Raw genomic sequence first — 24,436 nt, 5'->3', positions numbered from 1 at the left:
AACGCATTAAAAAATCACGCATTTAATCACACTTTACATTACAAACAAAGGGGAACTTCTGTCAATGCATGATTTTTTGGTACACTGATTACAGTGATCAGCACTTCCCGATTCATTTTACCCTTGCACCCCCTTGGTTTGAGAAGAAGTATGAAAAAATATGAGGTTAACACAGAAAAACAGATCACCAATTGAAGCTTTATGAATAATCGATTCGCCATCAATAATTGTTTTGGTAAAGCCATACTCAGTGTAATCCTCCTTCCATTTTATCATTTTCCCAACTAGCCATGATTAAATGAACGGTAAAAAAGTAAGAGCGAAGCGAGGGTGACTTATTCAGGCAGGCAGGCGACAGCTCAATAGCTCGAATTTGGATATGAGTAGGTTCTATTTAGTCGCTAGAAATATCTTTGTTAGGAATGGAAGTTGAATTTAGTCTTTTAATTTCTATGGTAAAGAAAAAGTTATGCAATGATGACTAAATTTAACTATATAAAGTCAAAACTTGTATATATAAAGTCATTCCCGAATATATAAAGTCAAAACTTGATTATATAAAGTCAGCACTGGAATATATAAAGTCAAAACTTAAATATATAAAGTCAGCGTCGGAATATATAAAGTCAGCGCTGGAATATCCATCCATTTCCCAACCCGTTGAATCCGACCACAGGGTCACGGGGGTCTGCTGGAGACAATCCCAGCCAACACTGGGCGCAAGGCAGGAACCAATCCTGGGCAGGGCACATGCATCATTTTCAAAACATTAACCGAACAGTGTTTTTTAATTTATTTTTCTGAATACGTTTTTGTTAATTTAGTTCAGTTCAGGGTCTTTTCAATCAATAGATTTTGACTTTCACTTTATATATTCAGGAGTGAGTTTATATACTCAGATGTTGACTTTATATAATCAGGAATGACTTTATTAATTCCGACGCTGACTTTATATATTCAGGTTTTGACTTTATATATTCTGGGTATTTTGCTATATCTATATATATATATGTATATATATTGTGGTCCCCGGCCGGGCTCGGGCTTGTGCCTCCTCCAGACCGCGATGGGGCGTCCGTCCTGGTTATGTTGGGGGTCTCGGGTACAGGGCTTGGAAGCCCAGCCCTGTAGGGACCCGTGGCCACCGCCAGGTGGCGCCCCAATGCCGGAATATCCTGTGTGGTCCCCGGCCGGGACACCCAGGAGGACCAGAGGAGGGCTTGTGCCTCCTCCAGCCCAAACTTGTAGGGGCCCGTGGCCACCGCCAGGCGGCGCCCAGGTGCCTGAGGAACCCTGGAGCCCAGCACTTCCGCCACACCAGGAAGTGCTGGGGGGAAGAGAACAGGGGACACCCAGACAGCTTCCAGGTACGCAGCCGGCACTTCCGCCACACTGGGGTGTGGCTACAACTGATTGCCGGGAAGCAGCTGGAGCCCATCCGGGTTCCCATATAAGGGGCCACCTCCTTTCAGTCGATACTGGATGTCGGGTGGAAGAGGACAGAGCTGGCGAGAGGACGGGAGGCGGTCAAGAGAGAGGCACGGTGACTGAGAGTGTGGCCTGGACTTTGGGGAATCGGTGCAAGAGGCACTGGGGTTTGCAAGTGCACTGAACTGTATATAGTATTGTAAATAAAGGGTGTGTGGTGGAACCATGTTGTCCGTCTGCCTGTGTCCGGGTCCCAGTCCACAATATATATAAAAATATATATATATATATATATATATATATATATATATATATATATATATGACAACAACACTCATATCAATGACAAAACAATTACATTAACAATCATGTTAAGTTATTTTTAAAATTTTTCCTTTTCTTATTCATAACTTCTTTAACACGCTACTCCACTGTGAAGCGCGGGTATTCTGCTAGTATATATATAAAGATTCAATATGTGCGTACATAACACAGATAAACAAGCAGTAGAAACCTAATTTGAAGAGTAGTTGTTTGATGCTATGGTCAGATGGCCAAGGTGGACAGAAAAAAAACAAAAACGAAAAAAAAAAAAATCCTCAGATGAGATGTTGGAGAAAAAAAAAAAAAATCTGCTGGGGTTCCAGGCCAAAAGACTGCCCGGGTCCACTGCACATTCTGCCTAACATAAAGGTGCTAAAAGTCAGTCTTATTATTCTTTCATTTTCATTTCAGACAATTCAATGCAATGAGTCTCATAGACAGATTATCTACTTTAATTCCATCATCACAAGTGGATGTGCAGTACTTTAATCAATACTTAATATCAAGCTATTATTAACTGCCTTAGCAGTTTCAAATAACATAGCTGATGGGTGTCAAATTCCATACAGTAGTCATCTTTGGAAGTCTTAACACAACATGAATTTGCTTGAATATAAAATTAAAATTTACCTTGATTAAATTGATGCCTCCGTTTACGCACCCAATACATATCTTCTTTTCAATGGTCTGAAAATCCAGAAGTTCTTTTGTTAAACCCATATGACCTTCCAGAATCGTTTCTTCAACCCCAGTCGCTCCAGTTCTTTTCACTTCATCCTGTTGAAGGAGTTCATCAGCTATGTAAAATACATATTTGAAATCATCAATATAAATAAGGCACAAGGCTAAGAATCATATTTTACAGGAAGATATTTTAATAATTAATGCTCTTACCCTGATCATTTTCAGCCATTCAATTTCATTATTTAGAAAAACTTCAGCACTGGGAAAGTTAATTTTGTTGTTGCAAGCATAGTTTAATAACTGCCTTAATAAAACAAAATAATTTCCTGCATGTCTTGCTCGCTCGCTTGCTGTGCTCTGAAATAAAATAAAGTATTTAAGCTATATGATTTTAATGTTTTCCTTATCAGCATAATCATTCAAAGCACAATTCAGAGAAGTGGGAGTGTATAGACCAATTGAGCATTTCTTTGTTATGTGTATGCACCATATTAACATCTAGCCCTGCACAGAGGAAATGTAGGTTAGGCAAAGGGGCAGTACTAAGTGGTGTCACATTGTACACAACTGTTGTAATTTAATTTTTTTTGTTGTGATTTAATTTTTTTTTTTGACTTGAAACATTTGCGTTTAACATCTATTAATTCTGTATGCAAAAGGAACCGAATAAAGCAAAGCAATTATGCACAAACTATGAAAAGCATCAGTGTAGTAAGGGTTAATTACACTCACTCAGTACAAGATTCTACATTAGTATGTAGACTCCACTAGAGTATCCATTATTTACAGAGTGTTTGCATTTAAGTAAGTAATTTGAGTAGTTTTTTGAGTAATCTATATCCACTTATTTCACAAAAGGAGGCTGCTACAAACGTGTATAACCAAATATGGAAATACTTAATGTTAGGAAAGGAATATAAAGTTTTACAATACAGTATAATATGCCACTCAGTGATAGTAGATAAAACATATTTGAAAGTGGTACCAAAAAAAGCTCAGTTTCACAATCAAAAAATTAAAGCAGGCACTGACCACTATATACCAGATTATGTTCCTAAAAACCTCAGGAAACAGCAATATGATTATTTAACAGAGAATTTCCCTCGAGCTCACTTCTGTTTGCCTTAGGTTAGGAGCCAATTTAAGGAGAGGTTCAAGTTTATAAACAAAAAGTCAGTACTGTACAAGATAAATTTTTTCTTTATATTTTAAGACTTTGCTTACTTTATATTTAGATTTAAAACTGTCCAGTTTTGTTGATGAATGTGTCTGAAGAAATGCTATTTTCCAAGTTTGTTTTTGAAAGTCAACATTGTTTAAGTTATTAAAATTCTTTTAGTACATGGAACTGATACAATCGGTTGTTGTAGATTTGAAATATGATGTCAATTCTATATTTTTCTAACATTAAATCCATAACACTGATTAAATTATGATAAAATAAATAATTCAGGGGTTGTGTTACTGATTTGTATACATTCATGTATATAAAAACAAAAAAATTAAGATAAAGGAAAAAACTTTATTTTCCATTTACTCTGAATATGAATAGTACACATTCTATACAGTTATCAACGAAAACAAAAAAATAAGTCTGCAACGGCAACACCCCAATGATCTTGCTGTGTAGAGTCAACCTCTACATTATGTTAAAACATTCTCCAACAGGAAGGTGGCAACTAAAATGGCAATCACTAATTGCAAAAAAAAAAATCTATATTAGGAAATGGATATTGAATTGTGTCGGTTTATACTGAAATACTGGCAATGGTTAATATTCAACACAAGAATTATTATTTCTAGATAGACAATTTATAGATATAAGAAAAAAGTTATCATAGATGCCAGATGTAATGTAAAGTTCATCATGCTTAAAGAACTTTTACAGCCAAGTAAAAAATCTGCCAAATCTCATGTTTGTTGTATACCATACTGAAAAGGGAAGCAAGACCATTTCTTCTGCAATATATAGGGCTATCTATGAAAAATGTGAAAGCATTTTAAATAATTGCAGAAATGTGAAATAATACATTTGTGTCCTAATTTGGCTGTTTCTGAAGCACTTTCACTTTACAGACACTCCCCTCTTCTGATAGTGTTGAAAGTGTTCACATCATACAGGTGACAGAAAGAAAACATTTTTCTAGCAGCCATGTTACTGAAGTGTATATCTGAGGAAATGTCTCAATTTTGCATTGTCCATTTTCCTGAAGGTTTTATTTTTGAAATCAATGTTACCAAGCACCATCCTCAACTAAAAAGAACAGTAGTTTATTTCAATTGCAACATGTAAGGCTGTTAGAAAGATATTATCTGCAATATACTTCTAATTCAGTTTGGGAAGGAAGCTCAAGTGCACCAGAAATGCTGATGTGAAAGTTAGTCTTTGGTGTTCTACCGTTGCCATTGACGATTCAGTATTCGAAGTTTATGAAATATTTAGGACCAATAAGAGTAATCATTAGAAGACTCAAAACAAAAAAAGAGAAATTGTAAAAGGATACATACCCCCAAAACTGTGAACAGAAGTGTTATAAAGAATAGTACAGTACTGTGTCCCATGCAACACCTTGTAGCCATTAAGTAAAACTGCTCTTGAGCAATCTGACGAACAGCCCTGCAAAAGAAGTTACATCATGACAGAAGGAAATCTTTTTCTTCTTCTTTCAGCTGCTGTTGTTAGGGGTCGCCACAGCAGATCATCTTTTTCCATATCCTCCTGTCCTCGGCTTCTTGCTCTGTTACACCCACCACCTAAATGTCTTCTCTCACCATGTCCATAAACCTCCTCTTAGACCTTCCTCTTTTCCTCTTACCTGGCAGTTCCATCCTGAGCATCCTTTTCCCAATATATCCAGCATCTCTCTTCTACACATGTCTAAACCAATGCAATTTCGCCTCTCTGACTTTGTCTCCCAACCGTCCAACTTGGGCTGACCCTCTAATGTACTCATTTCTAATCCTTTCCATCCTCATCACACCCTTAACATCTTAACATCTTTTACTCTGTCACCTGCAGCTCTGTGTCCTGTCATTTGGTCAGTGCCACCATCTCCAACCCTGACTTTCCCTTTCACTCTTGCTGATACCCATCTGTCACAAATCACTCCTGACAGTCTTCTCCACCCACTACACCCTTCCACTCCCTGTTACTCTGTACTGTTGACCCCAGGTATACTCATTCACCTTCACCAACTCTACTCCCAGCATCCTCAGCACTCCTCTGACATCCTTCTCATTTACACACTAAGCCAGACTAATTAGCCTGACAATATGTGAAGATTAAGGGGCATGGCACTAGATGAAAAAGAAGTGAATCTCAAAAAATTAGAATAACGTGGAAAGCTCATTTGTCTCTGTAATTTATTTCAAAAAGGTAAACCTTCATATATGCTATGTTCATTACACATAAAGTGAAATATTTCAAGAATTTTTTTAATGTTGATGATTATTGAAGACAGCTAATGAAAAGCAGAATTCCAGTATCTCAAATTATTAGAATATCTCATTTCGAGTTTAAATAAATTGCTATTCAAACAGTATAAATACAGTTTTATCTCTCGGTCTAGGTCAGTACATGCAACCACAATCATTGGGGAAGACTGATGACTTGACAGCTGTCCAGAAGACGATCATCGACACCCTCCACAAGGAGGGCAAGTCACAGAAGGTCAAAAGGCTGGCTGTTTGCAGAATGCTATATCGAAGCATATTAATAGAAAGTCGGCTGGAAGGGAAAAGCCTGGTACGAAAAGGTGCACAAGCAACAAGCAACTGGGATGACCGCAGCCTTGAGAAGATTGTCAAGAAAAGTTGATGCAAGCTATACAGAGGCTGGTGTCAGTGCACCAAGAGCCACCACACATAGACATCTTCAGGAAAAGGATTACAACTGCTGTATTCCTAATATCAAGCCACTCCTCAATCAGAGACAATGTTAGAAGCATCTTACCTGGGCTAAGAAACACAAGTACTGGACTACTGCTCAGTAGTCCACAGTCCTCTTTTCAGATGAAAGTAAATTTTGCATTTCATTTAGAAACCAAGGTCCTAGAGTGGATAGGTACAGAATACAAGGTGTTTTAAGTGTGAAGTTTCCACAGTCTGTGATGATTTGGGATGCAATATCATCTGCTGGTGTTGGTCCACTGTGATTTATCAAGTCCAAAATCAATCCAAAGCTACTACCAAATGGTTGGTTGATCATGGTATTTTACTGTGCTTGATTGGCCAGCCAACTTGACTCTCTAGGGGGTATTTTCAAGAAGAAGATGAGACACACCCAACACAAAAATACAAACAGGCTGCTATCAAAGCAACCTGGGCTTCAACAACACCTCAGCAGTGCCACAAACTAATTGTCTCCATGCCACATGGCATTTATGCAAGTAATTTGTGATAAAGGAGCCCCAACCAAGTACTGACTGAATAAATGAACATACTTTTCAGAAGCTGGACATTTCTGTATTGTGAATCATTTGATTGATCGTTGATAATATTCTAATAATATGAGATACTGGATTTCTGATTTTCATGATTTATTTGCCGTAATCATCAAAATTAAAACAAAAAAAGGCTTGAAATATTTCACTTTACATGTAATTAATGTAGTGTATATGAATGTTTACCTTTTTGAAATAAATTACAAAAATCTGAATATGCTGATTACCTTGAAAATAAGTAGCCTCATTCACTATTAGCCCAACAAGTAGTATTTATGGAGAAGAAACTTTGTTTAACAGCACTGAAAGAATGGCTAACAAGGAAAAGCTATGCAGCAGCTCTATGGTATGACAAGGGAAAATCAGGTTTATACATCATTGCCCTCTCCATTCCTATTAGTTCCAACTCATGGTTCAGATCATGTAAACAATTTAAGACAAAGGAAAAAGCTAGGACAGGGCATCTTGTGGCTGGAAACGTACAGAGGTGAGTTAATAAAGTAATTGTTAAAATTTGGTGGCTGAAAATAATTAGTAATGAAGAAATGTATAGAAAGACCAGTCCATCAGCAACTTACTGTATGCAGATAAAAGTTAAAAGAAACACATATAGTCTGTATACACATAATGAGAAAATCAAGTGGATAAGCAATATAAAAGGATTATAATGGTAACTTCAACCAAGAAAACAAAGTATTTAAGAGCACACTTTAACAGACAATACACCCTTAGAAGTATATCAAAGAAACAATCAAGAAAAAAGTATACCTTGTTAAGTTTATGGACCTTAATGAATTTACAAGCACAAAAACTAAAAAATGAATGCAGAGCAACTTGTCAAGCACATATCTCATGGAAATAGTTAATTGTTTATTAAACAAAAAGCACTAGTACTTAACAAGAACTAACTACCATTATTGTATTGTCAAAGATGTTGTTACAAGAGCAAACAATACATTTGTATCAAACACAGAGTATAACAACAATTTTCTACCTTTTCTGAAGTGTCTCACAGCAAACCTAGACTAGGTTCATACAGTGGGATGCAAAAGTTTGGGCAACCTTGGTAATAGTCATTATTTTCCTGTATAAATCGTTGGTTGTTACGATAAAAAATGTCAGTTAAATATATCATATAGGAGACACACACAGTGATATTTGAGAAGTGAAATGAAGTTTATTGGATTTACAGAAAGTGTGCAATAATTGTTCAAACAAAATCAGGCAGGTGCATAAATTTGGGCACCACAAAAAAGAAATGAAATCAATATTTAGTAGAGCCGCCTTTTGCAGAAATTACAGCCTCTAAACGCTTCCTGTAGGTTCCAATGAGAGTCTGGATTGTGGTTGAAGGTATTTTGGACCATTCCTGTTTACAAAACATCTCTAGTTCATTCAGGTTTGATGGCTTCCGAGCATGGACAGCTCTGTTTAACTCACACCACAGATTTTCAATTATATTCAGGTCTGGGGACTGAGATGGCCATTCCAGAACGTTGTACTTGTTTCTCTGCATGAATGCCTTAGTGGATTTTGAGCAGTGTTTTAGGTTGTTGTCTTGTTGAAAGATCCAGCCCCGGCGCAGCTTCAGCTTTGTCACTGATTGTTGGACATTGGTCTCCAGAATCTGCTGATACTGAGTGGAATCCATGCGTCCCCCAACTTTAAAAAGATTCTCAGTCCCTGCACTGGCCACTCAGCCCCACAGCATGATGGAACCACCACCATATTTTACTGTAGGTAGCAGGTGTTTTTCTTGGAATGTTGTGTTCTTTTTCCTCCATGCATAACGCCCTTTGTTATGCCCAAATAACTCAATTTTAGTTTCATCAGTCCACAGCACCTTATTCCAAAATTAAGCTGGGTTGTCCAAATGTGCTTGAGCATACCTCAAGTGGCTCTGTTTGTGCTATGGGCGGAGAAAAGGCTTCCTCTGCATCACTCTCGCATACAGCATCTCCTTGTGTAAAGTGCGCCGAATGGTTGAACGATGCACAGTGACTCCATCTGCTGCAAGATGATGTTGTAGGTCTTTGGTGCTGGTCTGTGGGTTGACTCTGACTGTTCTCACCATTCGTCGCTTCTGTCTATCCAAAATCTTTCTTGGTCTGCCACTTCGAGCCTTAACTTGAACTGAGCCTGTGGTCTTCCATTTCCTCAATATGTTCCTAACTGTGGAAACAGACAGCTTAAATCTCTGGGACAGCTTTCTGTATCCTTCCCCTAAACCATGATGGTGAACAATCTTTGTTTTCAGGTCATTTGAGAGTTGTTTTGTGACCCCCATGTTGCTACTCTTCAGAGAAAATTAAAGGAGGAGGGAAACTTACAATTGACCCCCTTAAATACTCTTTCTCATTATAGGATTCACCTGTGTATGTAGGTCAGGGGGTCACTGAGCTTACCAAGCCAATTTGAGTTCCAATAATTAGTTCTATAAGTTTTGGAATCAATAAAATGACGATGACCAAATTTATGCACCTGCCTGATTTTGTTTGAACAATTATTGCACACTTTCTGTAAATCCAATAAACTTCATTTCACTTCCCAAATATCACTGTGTGTGTCTCCTATATGATATATTTAACTGACATTTTTTATCGTAACAACCAACGATTAATACAGGAAAATAATGACTATTAACAAGGTTGCCCAAACTTTTGCATCCCACTGTAGTTGGGTAAAACAGGTTATTGTGTTCACCAATACTCAATGCCGATATGGATTGTTGTTTACCACAGTTATATGAGTTGTATTATCAGAGATCTAAATAATGTTTCAAATAAGGAAATGCCAAGCAGGTTTAGTGTAAATGTAAAACATTTGTGTTTAATCAGCAAAAATAAATATTATACATGGCCTACACCAGAAGATAAAATCAATCCTCAAATAACTCAAGATAGTAAATATTTGTGCCAAGAGATAGCTCTGAAAGAAAAAATTTCTATAAACTGTGCCAAGAGCCTACAAAAGCCAAGAGATAGCTCTGAAAGAATAAAGTTCTATAATGTCTTCATGTCAATGTTATTAAAGACCTCAGCCATCCTACACAGCCACTTGTTTCGCTTCAATTTTCTGGCAAACGGTGCAGGGGCATCAATACTGGTACATTTAGGCCAGTAACTATCTGTTAAGGACATTTTGATATATCAATAATTAGTGGTAAAACCTCCCCCAAAGTGGAAAAACTAAATACCCTAAAATATCAAAAACGTTGTGACTGATTTGGTTGAATTTTGCTGGCATTATACAAAAAAGAAAATTAGCCAACGTATGTTTCCTCAGCTGTAAACTCACAGAGAAATGGGATGTGCAGTTTATGCAAATGAACACGACCAGCAGAACAGCAGCATTGTACAAGCTGAGCCTGTAATCGCATAGAAAAATGGGGCTGGCAGCAAGTGTGTAAGGGCAACTGCCCTGCACATGCAATATAGACAAGGTGGTGAGAATGTAAAATGAGATGTGAAATGAGCAAAGAAAAGGAACTGCAAATACATTATACCAGCCCACTTCAAGCCCTGGGTACAATGCTAGGTAGAAGCGATGGCATGCCTTGGTCAGTCTAAATACTTGCTGCAGCTCTGTAAAGGGGTCCCACACTGACAGAGCATAGAAAAGGCGGATATTGTATACAATTAATGGAATTATTTCTTTTCACCTGTTCTTACTGCATCTGTACAGCGCTTAAAGTGTTCATTACATGGGTCCTGTAAATGTTTAGCCAGTAAACATCAATTCAGTGTGTAACAAGTTAAAGTAAACTACTATTCAGTGTATATTGCTTTTGATTGAAACCCGCCAAAACTTTGTGTTACATTCAAATCTGACTAAAGCTACTGTTTTCACAAGATAATAATAATTGGTTTGATTTTTAAAAAGTTTCCTCTGAAATTGTGTTTTTTAATGGCCATCAACAAAATCCAAGGTCAGTCAGTAGGACAACCAGGAATTGAGATGCAACAGAGATGTTTTAATCATATGCAATTGTATGTAGCATGCTCACAAGTAAGGAGCTCTACTTAACTTATAATATGGGCCCCTGGGAAAGGGGAAAAACAACACACACAGTATATACTTAAACAACACACACAGTATATACTTATCAGGTATCATCATCAGAGGAAAATAATTAGACATAACCGTACAGGAATCAAAGAAATGCGGAATAGGGGTGGGTGTAAGAGTGGGGGTGGATTAGTAAGGTGGGGTTCACAGGGTGTTAGTCTTGGAAGTATTTTTTTATTATTTGGATTTTCTTCTATTCAAGCCTGCATACGTATGCTGGGTTCATGTCCAAATGTCTATTAATGGCATTTTGATTTGATACCCTTGATTCATCTAGCTCTATGACACTCTTAGTATTTGCCTTGAATCTCAATTGCACTGTATCTCAGTTAAACATGTGCCTGGTTGTGCATATATCAGAGACCGTGGGTCCTGTCTTTTGACAGCATTGTGATGTTCTTGTATAGATGTTGAGTGTTTTATATGTGTGTCCAATGCATATGGCTGGGCATGCACTGCATGGTATATTGTATACTGTGTTTTGTGTCTCTGCTGCAGATTTATATACATAGATGCATAGATATATAAATAATTATATACATGCATATATATTAGAGAGAGAGAGAGTAACATGGCTAGGAAAGCAGACCAGCTGGATAACCCCTTTTACTATAACATATTTAACAAAAACAAAAAAAAAACAAAAGGGTTACTCAAAAGTCAACAAAAGATCAGGAGCTTTGTCTGTCTCAAATACCATTTGACAGCTGAAGCTCTGTCCATCTCAAGTATCATTTAATGACATCTGATGCCACTTTTCAGGTACAGGCCGAATTTATAGATCTTATACCGGAAGGGGGAGGGCCTTCTCTGAGCATCAGGGTAGGGTGAAGTGTCATCTGTTTTTTTTCTCTTGTAAACTGCAGGTAGCCCTAGTGTGATTCAAAATGCTTGGGCAGCTCTTGTACAGGCATGGTTATTTAGTAACAGTTATATCTCCCAACTTTCCACTAAACCATTTGATCCAGTTCCTTCCTAACTGATCTCTTAATTAATGCCTTCAACAATGACTTAAAACTTCCCTCTATATTCCAGCTGATTACTTCAGTTGTTTACAGAGGTTTTATCTTTCTCCTTGCTGTTGTTGTTTGGAACCTTTCAGTGATTTCCCCTTTTCCTAAGTTGGTTGATTTTTTGATTATTCACATTTGGATTTTCTAGTTATATAATTTTGGCTTTGTTCTGTGGTTCTGTTTTTTGGAATTGGTTTGTTGATTTTTGGATTTTAATTTTCTTCATTTAATTTGATAAACTATTTGTACCAGGTGTTTTGGTACTTTGCTCTTTCCCTACTTGAGATTATAGACTTGTTTCGATTTCTTATTTGAGTGCCCAAGTTTTAAGCCTTTTAGAATCTTTTAGGCCTGAATCAAAATGAATCACAATTAATCTAAGGTGAATCACACCTTAGATGAGTTTGGAATCAGTAGAAGAGCTAAGGCAATGGATTGCCTGGTTAGGATGAGTGGTGATTTTTGGTAAAGGAAGGCTGGGAGGCAGAAAGGAGCTAATTAAATGTATATACTGCTTGTGTATGTGGGCAAAAACTGAAATAATATAGGAAGGTTCAGCTATTTGTATTGTGCTTACTCCTTCTGTTTATCCACCCTTAAAAACTGTTATTTAACAAATGTATTTCTTTTTACCCATCCGGACTACCATGTCATTATTGTACAAACAGGGTCTGCTCCAGAGCACTCTCATTCTGTCAAAGGATGTATTAATACATTTTGGCTACAGAGGTTAGTAGCATCCTAGATTTGGAAGTCTGAGCTTAGAACATGGATCAGAAAGCATAGAGCACAGCACCTGGTGGAATATGTACCAGTTATAGCATTTATGATAAGATGTGGGTAAGCTTAGAATACAGCCTATACACTGTTTTAAATAAATCATACTTTTTAAATAAAAACCCAATTTATAAAATATCCAATGTTAAAGCAAGTCAAACAAGATTCTGTCATACAATGGTACAATATCAGGAGGAAAGATGGATACTGTCACTGTGACTGTACCCTAGGGCACAGTATTCTCTCAAATGTAACAATAAAACAGGAAAAAAAGAATTAAGGAAGGATAAATGGTTTTACTGTGTATGTTTGCATGCTTGTCAAGGAGGTTTATGAAGAAAGATGCAAAGAGATTTGGGTCTGAGCATAGTAAAGGCTTGTGTTTGATCTGCTTCATACATGTTCAAATGGGAATCAGAAAGTAAAATAAGAAAACAAAATTTGAGTTTCTTTACTTTCAGTATATTCCTTTAGTTATTTATTTATATGATCAAATTCTGTTTACCATTCATTTTCACAAATCTATATTTACAGTATATACTTAAAAAGATGATACTTTCAGCACTTAAGCACTGCAATACAGAACTGGTTAAGACTTCACAATGGATTGTTTAACTACTGCTACTAATAATGTCTTTACTAATGTACTTACTTGCTTTGGCAATGTAGCAGCAAATCAGTTATGAAGGTCTGCCATGCTTTTTCTTTACTAAGTACATCAAAAGCTGTCGGTATTAATGCAAAGCACAGCGCCAAAACCTCCAGTCCTTCACAGCAAACCTGTTCATCTTCTGCATTAGGTACATTTTCAGAATTAGTCTAAATGCAAAGGAAAAGAAGTTGATACCTTTATTTATATCTGCTGAAAAAAACAACTTTTAAGTAGCCTGGAAAATCAGGGGACACAATCAGGAATTTGAGTTGAAGAGCTCAACGTTAAACCATGTATCCATTGACCTAGTTCATCCAGTTGAGGGATTTGGGGAGCTAGTACCTACTCTGAAATCACCAGGCCCAGGGTAGAAACAAAGCAGAATTAAGCCTCAAGCCATCGCAGAGCACACTCATGCGGACACACACACACACACACACATCAGATCAATCAGCCAAAAATACAAGTCTATCTTTGGGAGCAGTCCATTATAGGACATCTATAAAGTCGTTAGATAAATACTTACTACTACTAAGTCGGTGGAAATCAGTGTTCCATTTTACATTTATAGAAGCAACGACATTGCATTCATGCAATTTCAAAATCACTCTAGACTAAAGTATTATGTAAGTAATTCCATTTAAACATTTTCTAAAAACAAGCAATATATGATGGTGTCAGCAACAAAAAACATGAAATTAAAAACTTGTTAATTTATAAAAATATGCAGCAAGTAGAAAATGCTTTAATTATGCAGAAATGAAAATGTAAATTTGCCCAATTTCAGATTAATGGATGGGCAATGATCATACAAATTATACCTTCTCATAAACCTTGTTGATTTCATCATTTGAACTGAACACAAGCTGCACTGTGCCACACCCAGATGCCCAAACTATCTTCTGTATTGCTCTGATCACATAGATGTCTGGGATGTATGATGATGCCACAAAAAAATTCTACATAGAAAAAATTCAAAATAAATATTAACATTAAAATTTAAGTTTGAAAAATATTAACCTTTCAATCACATAAAAAGTCAATTTAATAACTAGACTGTGAATGTTTTGATACACTGTCATGCTTCAATAAGGCTGTGATTTTATTCTTTACGGAAACTAGGGGGTTCCACGCCCTGCTCGCTTCGCTCGCCCACCCCGGGTTTGGTTTACCGGATATACAATTTAAAGAGATTATTTGTTTCATGTCACATATGCATTATTTTCACTTTTATTTGAAAACTTTTGTAAAAACAATACTTTATTTCCGGCCATGGGCATGGTTACATCTCTTTCTCGCAAGACGTATAACGCTGCTTGCGTTTTGAAGGGGGTGCGGCTGAATGCATGCTAAGGAGGTGCCATTGGATCATCTGCTATCTTTCTGCTGCTGGCGAGCTGCCTGTTCTGCTTGTCTCGCTGCCCAATCATTTCGAAGCCTGTACAGCAGCTGTACTTTTGCCACTTCACATCTCTGTCGCTAGTGTTGTGAAGGGGGTGGGGTTGGGGAGGGGTGAGGGTTTGTTTGGCTGAACGCACGCTAAGGAGAAGCAGTCTGATCATCTGCAGGCTTTTTGCTGCTGGCGAGCTGCGTGTTTTGCATGTCTATTGTCGTTGTTTTAAGAGCTGGGAGCACATGAAGCATGTCTGCCAACAGCAATCCAACAACTGCTACGTTAGATGTCCGTGGACTTGTTTTAAATGATGTCTCACTGCCTTGTCTCGCATGACGATGTAAAAACAATACTTGTCCATTATTTCCGGCCCCGGCTCTCCAACGCTTTTGGGTCTCTTTTCTCCGCGCTGCTCTTTCTTCTTTGCTTAGTTGTTGATGTTTCATTTAGAACGTATTGTCCTTATACGCTTTATATGTGCTGAGAGCACAGAATCTGTGTGTGATACGTGCCTTTACAAAACAAAATGTTATTTGATATCTTTTATGCTCACGGGTCTTTTAAGTGTCTTCTGAGAACTTCTGTGAAGATCACGTATCGTTGCCCTGCTTTTCCTTTCCAGGATTTGTTTTTATAATAGAGAGATAAGATAACAATTTTAGTACTGCAGTGAGGTAATCATTTGCCCTCATTTATACTGCCATAAATAATGTAACCTATTTGAATTGGCTACAATAGGTTTAATCATATTTTGCATTGTACTCAGATAAGAAACGTTTTGTAGTATTTTAAGGAATACTCCACCCAAGAATGATTTTTAAAAAAATGTTACCTGTTAAACATACTTAGATGGTGGTGGCAAAAACAAATACTGTGCCTTTGACTTGAAGATCTGCATCTCCCCATCATTATCATTAATTCAAATGAACAGCTCTGTAAGAATTATATCTTCCCAGCTAATAATATTTTAGCAAAAAATTTACACATTTTGACCATACAAATGAATACTGGACATTGAATATTGGACATATAAATGAGACATAAGTTACAAGATATTTTTTTTTCATATGGACTTTTTTTTAACATCATTTGTCACTGTATGGCACTGGTCACTTATCAACCAAGGTGAGTCTGAATATTCAATATTTAATTTCTCCACAAAAACATGAGATTACAAATTTTTCTCACCCACCACTACAAACTGCAAGGAGTAAGTAACATTTAAAAATAACACTGAGTTATTTATGAACATTTTTTAACAAATGGATGTTTCACTACTGTACTTGGTTAGTTGTGCCGCAATCCTACTTCAGTTAATGACATTAAATTGATTTGAGTATCAGCAAGTGAGAAAAATGGTAAAATTCTATGCTAAGCCTGACAACATTCAAATTTACTTTCTATTAGCGGATATACTTATATACCTGAATCCCTCCGAGCTGAGAGGAAATTATGCCAGGTTCACATGAGATCTGTTGGGCAAGCTGGATGGCTACTTTACGCAACATGTTTTCAGAGAATGGGTTTGGAATATTTTGCAAAGCATTTTGAAGCACTAAGGCTTGGTCGTGGGCAGCCTGGCTAACCTGAAAAAAAAAAGACATCAGTTGAAAGAAATTTACGCATAAAAAATTTACAACTGTTAGCATGCAAGAAAAAATGGACCAGTGCTTTGTCTGGCAGACTTTCTGACCAGTCAGAAACCTTGAAAAAATCATTTTGGTCAATAGAGAAAATTGTATATACTGTACATTATCGTTTAATTTCTGCATTTGCTTAAATTCTTCTTAAGACTTAACACTCGTAGGCCTTTAAAAAGACTTGACAGACATATTATCTTTTAATAAACAGGATTATCAATGATAAATCCATCCAAAATATCTCCAAATTCTAGATTTCAAAAAGCAAGGTTTGTTCACACTCTCAAATTATTGTCTCTTATTGGCACTGTTTTTAAATGCACAACTCTAGTCATTTAGCCTAGCAAGAAAATATATTTACATAAAGCATATTAACATGTAAACTGTTGTGCTATCCATCCAATCATTGACAAATCTGCTATATCCACTCCAGGTTTGAGTTGGGGAAGTGTACAACCAAGGAGTAAGACTGGAACCATATGTCTGTTTGCCCAATGACAAAAAAACTGACACTGATAAAGTCACTGATTTAAAAAGTCAATATATGTAATTCTGTGACTGTAGCATTCTTAATTAATGGAGAAAAAATACTTTTTGAAACAAAGATGAACTTAATGGTAAGCATTGCATTTAACACTGTCTAAAAGTGTAGTTATTAGGAAGAGAACAATTCTGATTTATTTTATGTTGCTTTAAACAAGTGAGCAATAACTGCCAGTTACGATTAATGAGACATGTAAAACCTAATAAAATAAACTGCAAGAGGCCTGCATGATTTTCAGAATTATATAAAAAAATGTTATCAATTAACAGTTTGTATGTGTTTAATAATGGTTTTAAAAAAGTGCTATAAATAATAAAATTATTCTGATAAATAGGCAGATCTTATTTTTGTCTATGGACGGTGTGATAATAATATGCCAAATGTCAGCAAAGCGGCCAGAACCAGAAGTGACGTCATCAAAGGGGTCGGCTTCGGAAGTGACTTAATCAAATGGGGCTGGCTTCGGAAGTTACGTCTTCTGAGGTGCCGGAACCTTGCAGGATTTCCCGGGAAAGGTCTGTAGGGAGCTGAGAAAGACAGTCAGCGCACTCTGCTGCCCCCTGGTCAGATGTTTTATTACACTTACTCAGACCCTTTAGCTGCCTCCTACTTGCACGTGTGTGACAACGGGTTATGGTACAAGTTACAATAATTTAGCTTCTTTAGATATAACAATGATTTGTATAAACACATTTAATTGTAGTTATATATGTCACAGAAAGCTACTACAAGATGTGGACTATGGCCGGCCATTCATCCTGGCCAATACCCCCAGGTTGCCAGGTGGAGCCCTCCCTGCAGCATGGAGGTGCCCCGAATGCTAGCAGGGAATTATGGACAATGGAGTTTTTATCCACAGCCCTGCTGGATACCACGAGGGCCGCTAGAAGGCGCTGCAGGGAGGAGCAAACAAGGTTTTCACCTACAACCCAGAAGTGCGTCCTAGTCACATGGACAGAGGAAATGACATGCTTTCCGGGTTGAAGAAAAGAAGACTTTTGATCTGACCCGGAAGTGCTAAGAAGTCACATGGACTGGGATTCAGAAGCACTTCTGGGTCATGAACTATAAAAGGACTGTGTGAGATCCCAGACGTCGAGCTGAGCTGGGTGGAAGGGTGGCAACGCATCTGGGAGTGGAGGATTGTTTATTGAGAATTGTATTGATTATTGAATGAGTATTGTGGAGTGGAGGGTGCTTTGTGCACGTATTTGTCCAAATAAAAATAATAATTGGACTTTTACCTGGTGTCTGGCATCTAGTCTGAGGGTTCAAAGGGATGACAGCGCCCCCCATATGTCACAAAGGTTATTTTTTATATTTGGCTGACACCTTTATCCAAGGCAACTTACAACATTTTAGAGATAGTTGGTTACATTTCGTTGGTTACATTTCTTTTTCCCAATTGGAGCACAGACAGGTCAAGTGACTTGCTCATAGTCATGCAGTGTTAGCAGCAGGCATTAAACCCCCAACTGCGGTGTCTGAAGTCCAAAGTTTAGCCACTACACCACGCTGCCTGCCTTGAAATGTCTTGTTTAGACAAAGAAACAGAAGACACAAGCACATCTGTTTTTCAATTGGAAAACAATAACAAGCTCCACCCATACCTAGGTATTCATAATCAAAACAAACTAAGCCAGGGGTACCTGGGGAATTTCATAAGACAATGGACCTTTGTTATACTTCCACTGATTGATGGGGTGTATCAGTAGTACTATGCAATGAAGTACTTTTCTAAATACAATATCTGAAGACTATTTTTTCACCTTGAGATAACATTATCGTTGGAAGTTTGGTATCGTGCTTAAGGCTTTGGACCTGAGACTTGAGGTTTTTGGTTCAAATCCTACTGATGATATTGTGTGATAATTAGCAAGTGAGTGCACCACCTGCAAATAAATTCAGTGAGTGGGAGACGGGACATTCCTGTTAAAATAAGCAGACATAAATATAAATCTAGACCCTTTCAGTGGCCAGGGGTGGGAGTCTCCTTTCAAATTCCATAGATGCAAATGTATAATACAGTTGACCCTTGTGATTCAGGAGGGTTGGGGCACAGGACCCCCGCAAACACAAGTCTACAAATATATTTAACAATGTCGGGTAACACACACAGAAACAGAGAAAGAGATAATACGTGTAAAGCACCACTAAAATATTAAAGGTACTATATTCAGATAACAGCAAAATACACAAAATTACAATTTGTACTGTATACCCAGGCCTACCTATAAATTGAAAAAAAACATTAATATCAACATTCCTGCTAGAGATGCTGTTGCAAGGGCTTCACAGATTTCCTGCTCTTTTATTTTGATATACCTTACTGACAAGCAACCACAGAAGCCAGCCTAGACAAAGATGCATGGTGGCATCCCTGAAGCAAAGTGTGCAGTTCTGCAGTTCTTTAGCGAAAAGTAACTTTGTACAAAATGTAACTCATTATAATAAATGGTAGTAAATAATAAATGATTATTATTCCATATAATTTATGCATTTAAGACTTACTAGAGCTTTATAGCTTTGTTTTATAATAATCTTTAAATTGTGTTGCCAACGCATTTTATATGCAGTTTTCTGTAGTAGGCTGCAAAATTTGCAAAGTAATTTCAGTTTAATTATTGATGGCAAACCTGCAAACAGATAAATCCACAAATCCACCACGGATTGCAAGGGCTAACTATACAATGGAGTAGGGTTGCAGAAGACCTATTAAGTTTGAACTGATGCCACTGGCCCCAAGTTTTCTTGGACTGGAGGAAACCATGTCCACCTTTACTTCTCTCTTCTTCCATTTTTATTTCCACTGACTCAACATGTGCATTTACAGCCAAGATGCCTTGCACTGGCACTCAAGGTGTATGCTACTTGATTCCTTAGCAGATAATATTCTCTACTTCACGGGCTTTTTCTTTCTTTAGAAATGTTTGAAAAAAACAGCCACTCCAGACAAGGTTGGTTGTCACTCTCCCACTAAAGCAGGGGTATCAAACTCAGTTTTATGGAGGGTCAAAAATAACACTATATATAGCTATTGCAAGCCGAAATAAGTGGCGGATTTAGAGGTCAAACAACAGAACTGATTTTACCAGTGTTAGATTATGCTCTCACATGAATAATATTGTTCAATGTCACTCTCACTCTGCCATGAAGTCCAGAAGTGTGAGCATGTGTTTGTGAGTTGAAAAGAATACACGGATTTTATTCCAAAAACATCCACTATATATATATATATATATATATACAGTATATATATATGTTAACTATGGTAAATCCAACAGTTTATGGCAGAGATTAGTTGCTAATTAAGAGGAAAATAATTACTAAGATATGGGAGACGAAATTCCTTGTATACCTGGAAGTGTTAAACCTGAAAGAAATCTTATCTGATGATCCAGATAAAGATAAGAATGAAGTGTTATGCTGAGATGACTCAGTTCCTCAATGATAAAAGCCTTTCTTAAGTTATGAGGGAAGAGATGGATGATGGGAGGAAAGCCTTACAGATTTTACAAGGATCCTATGCCAGTCATGGTAATCCCAGAATTATTGTGCTGTACATTAAACTAATGTTGTTATAAAAACAAAACAGGCAGTAACAGACTGTATAATTTGAGTAGAAAAGGCAGTAACAGCTATAAGAAATGTGAAAGGAACTTTAAGTGACTAATGACAGCTATGATTTTGCTATGATCTATATCACACAGAAAAATGACAAAATAATGTGCATGCAATTCAAGAGTAAATTACAAAGTTATGAGGAGAAAGAAAAATGTATTACAAAATCAAAATTACATAACATAATGAAGGTATTTGTCTGTCTCTCCAAGAACTATTACTTGTTATGAATGTGGTAACTAATGTCACATAGGAAGAGACAAAAATACAATGACAAAGTGGTGTAGTTATTAGAGTTTGAGGCACAGTGACGAGACATGCAAAAACTTAAAGGCAAATCAAAACAGGCTGCAGAAAGACCATAAAGACCTTTTAGGTGGCACACGGGATGGGAAACCCCAAATGGACAGAAAGGCATCCCAGCTAAGACAGGGAAAGATGTCATACCCAAAATGGATGGACAGACATCCCAACCAATTGAGAAGATGGTTGGTTGGGTGGGAAACCCCAGATAAATGGACAGGTATCCCAACCAAATATGTGTAGCACCATACCTGGCCGGTATAGAAGAGGTCAGGGAAGGACTGTCACTGGGGGATGTTATTTTGTAAAACACCCTTTTTTTGAACCCAGTGTTCAGGGGTTGGGGCTCTCTGCTGCCTCCTAGTCTTTACAAACTACATACATACACATTTAAAATCAGTCAGAGCAAACAACCTTATGGAATGACGAAGTAGGGATTAATGGTGGACTGTAGAGGGACACCCCACATTATAACAGAGAAACACAGACTTGATGATACTTTTGATAAAAAAAACAATGAGGAAAATACGTCAAAACCACTTTGGAGATAGCTATATTCATTCCTTCATATCCGCAAAGCGTAATCTCAGTGAAAGCAACTACAACTAATGGTGTCAGTGTGAGGAACGAGAGAATGAGCTCATATTTAATGATGGAAAAGTGTTCAACATACATGAGTATGAAAAGGCTCCAATACTGAAGGAAAGTAAATCAACAGTAATAGTGTAATGATGGTTTTATTAATAACATAGCAGATGGAGATAATCTCTCTATTATAAAAAGAAATCCTGGAATGCAAAAGCAAGGCGACGATACATGATTTTCTCAGAAGTTCTCAAAAGACATTAAAAGACCCATGAGAGAAAAGAGACTTGCCACGGAGCATCTCGCAGGGACTGTAAACATGAGACTTGGTGCCAAAGAGACTGTCCCAGGACCGTCTCGCGGGGGCGTGGAACATGAGATTCTTGCAAGACACGCCCTACTTACAACAGATATCATATAAGAGCACATCCATCAAAAAACAGTCAGTCGTGTAAAAGCACGTAGTGCACACACATCCTGTGCTCTCAACACATATAAAGTGTACAGTGGTGTGAAAAGCTATTTGCCCCTTCCTGATTTCTTATTCTTTTGCATGTTTGTCACACAAAATGTTTCTGATCATCAAACACATTTAACCATTAGTCAAATATAACACAAGTAAACACAAAATGCAGTTTTAAAATGATGGTTTTTATTATTTAGGGAGAAAAAAAAATTCCAAACCTTCATGGCCCTGTGTGAAAAAGTAATTGCCCCCTGAATCTAATAACTGGTTGGGCCACCCTTAGCAGCAATAACTGCAATCAAGCGTTTGCGATAACTTGCAATGAGTCTTTTACAGTGCTCTGGAGGAATTTTGGCCCACTCATCTTTGCAGAATTGTTGTAATTCAGCTTTATTTGAGGGTTTTCTAGCATGGACCGCCTTTTTAAGGTCATGCCATAGCATCTCAATTGGATTCAGGTCAGGACTTTGACTAGGCCACTCCAAAGTCTTCATTTTGTTTTTCTTCAGCCATTCAGAGGTGGATTTGCTGGTGTGTTTTGGGTCATTGTCCTGTTGCAGCACCCAAGATCGCTTCAGCTTGAGTTGACGAACAGATGGCCGGACATTCTCCTTCAGGATTTTTTGGTAGACAGTAGAATTCATGGTTCCATCTATCACAGCAAGCCTTCCAGGTCCTGAAGCAGCAAAACAACCCCAGACCATCACACTACCACCACCATATTTTACTGTTGGTATGATGTTCTTTTTCTGAAATGCTGTGTTACTTTTACGCCAGATGTAATGGGACATTTGCCTTCCAAAAAGTTCAACTTTTGTCTCATCAGTCCACAAGGTATTTTCCCAAAAGTCTTGGCAATCATTGAGCTGTTTCTTAGCAAAATTGAGACGAGCCCTAATGTTCTTTTTGCTTAACAGTGGTTTGCGTCTTGGAAATCTGCCATGCAGGCCGTTTTTGCCCAGTCTCTTTCTTATGGTGGAGTCGTGAACACTGACCTTAATTGAGGCAAGTGAGACCTGCAGTTCTTTAGACGTTGTCCTGGGATCTTTTGTGACCTCTTGGATGAGTCGTCTCTGCGCTCTTGGGGTAATTTTGGTCGGCCGGCCACTCCTGGGAAGGTTCACCACTGTTCCATGTTTTTGCAATTTGTGGATAATGGCTCTCACTGTGGTTCGCTGGAGTCCCAAAGCTTTAGAAATGGCTTTATAACCTTTACCAGACTGATAGATCTCAATTACTTCTGTTCTCATTTGTTCCTGAATTTCTTTGGATCTTGGCATGATGTCTAGCTTTTGAGGTGCTTTTGGTCTACTTCTCTGTGTCAGGCAGCTCCTATTTAAGTGATTTCTTGATTGAAACAGGTGTGGCAGTAATCAGGCCTGGGGATGGCTACGGAAATTGAACTCAGGTGTGATACACCACAGTTAGGTTATTTTTAACAAGGGGGCAATTACTTTTTCACACAGGGCCATGTAGGTTTGGATTTTTTTTCTCTCTAAATAATAAAAACTGCATTTTGTGTTTACTTGTGTTATATTTGACTAATGGTTAAATCTGTTTGATGATCAGAAACATTTTATGTGACAAACATGCAAAAGAATAAGAAATCAGGAAGAGGGCAAATAGTTTTTGCACACCACTGTATAAGGAAAATACAGAGAATAGACACCCAAAGGCGTTGGAGAGAAAAAAAGGCAGATAAGAGATTATGAAACCAGTCAGGTTGCAGCCTTTTTGGTTTTAAGTGACTATTCGGTCTGATTGAGGGAGGGTGGAGTACAGCATGGAAGACTGATAGTGGGGTATTGATTGATGCGGTAAGGGGGGGGCGAGAAGCGGGGGATGAGGGGTTTGAGAAGGTGCTAGAAAGTTGTTACGAAGTCAGCGATTGTTCAAGTAAAACTTTTGTGACACTTTACCATGTCAGTCACTACAGTATTAAAGAAAAGATAGAAAAGATTGCATTACCGCAAAACAAAAGGTGATTAATCATCAGAACCAGGTGTAAGTGAAAAATGAGCAGAACAAATCGAGGTCAGAAATAAAAGGCAAATTGTAGAGTCTTTTCGCATTCGCATCATTCTTATGTACAAAATGTGGATTTACACAATAATAGACCATACGCTATGATAATATGTGGTCCCGCAACAGTTAAAGCAACAAGTTGAATTTCAAAGAATACACAATTCAGTCAAGTGTATATTTATGCAATGCAAATTTTAACAGGCAAAAAGAAATGTAATGTATATATTCCGTGAATAACATTACACACCAAAGGAGAGATTGTGATATGCGATTCGTATTAAAATGTTTACAGTTTACAGTACTGTGAAAATAGGTTTTGCTATGACAATCAATAAATCACAGGGGCAAACATTAGGAAAAGCTGGATTATTTATTAGAGAAACAGAAACAATATTCACTCACTGGCAGTTATACGTTGCATTGTCACAATGTGTCTCCAAAAAATATTGTTTTTAAAGTAAAACTGCAAAT

The 24,436-nt window shown here is 37.5% G+C and overlaps 1 protein-coding gene across 1 annotated transcript in view; it reads right to left on the bottom strand.

The window, feature by feature from the left end:
• LOC120524448 (probable ubiquitin carboxyl-terminal hydrolase FAF-X) overlaps window positions 1–24,436 on the bottom strand; it is a 260,143-nt gene that overhangs the window by 99,016 nt on the left and 136,691 nt on the right. The window contains exons 24-29 of the mRNA XM_039746300.1: window positions 16,206–16,367; window positions 14,210–14,347; window positions 13,389–13,555; window positions 4,945–5,053; window positions 2,647–2,793; window positions 2,383–2,529 (exon numbers count right to left, since the gene is read on the bottom strand). Coding sequence (XP_039602234.1) covers window positions 2,383–2,529; window positions 2,647–2,793; window positions 4,945–5,053; window positions 13,389–13,555; window positions 14,210–14,347; window positions 16,206–16,367 — 870 coding nt within the window. The remainder of the gene's footprint in view (window positions 1–2,382; window positions 2,530–2,646; window positions 2,794–4,944; window positions 5,054–13,388; window positions 13,556–14,209; window positions 14,348–16,205; window positions 16,368–24,436) is intronic.

Source organism: Polypterus senegalus, chromosome 2 (assembly GCF_016835505.1).
Source record: "Polypterus senegalus isolate Bchr_013 chromosome 2, ASM1683550v1, whole genome shotgun sequence".
Lineage (NCBI taxonomy): Eukaryota > Metazoa > Chordata > Cladistia > Polypteriformes > Polypteridae > Polypterus > Polypterus senegalus.
This window is presented reverse-complemented; position numbering and strand designations above follow the sequence as displayed.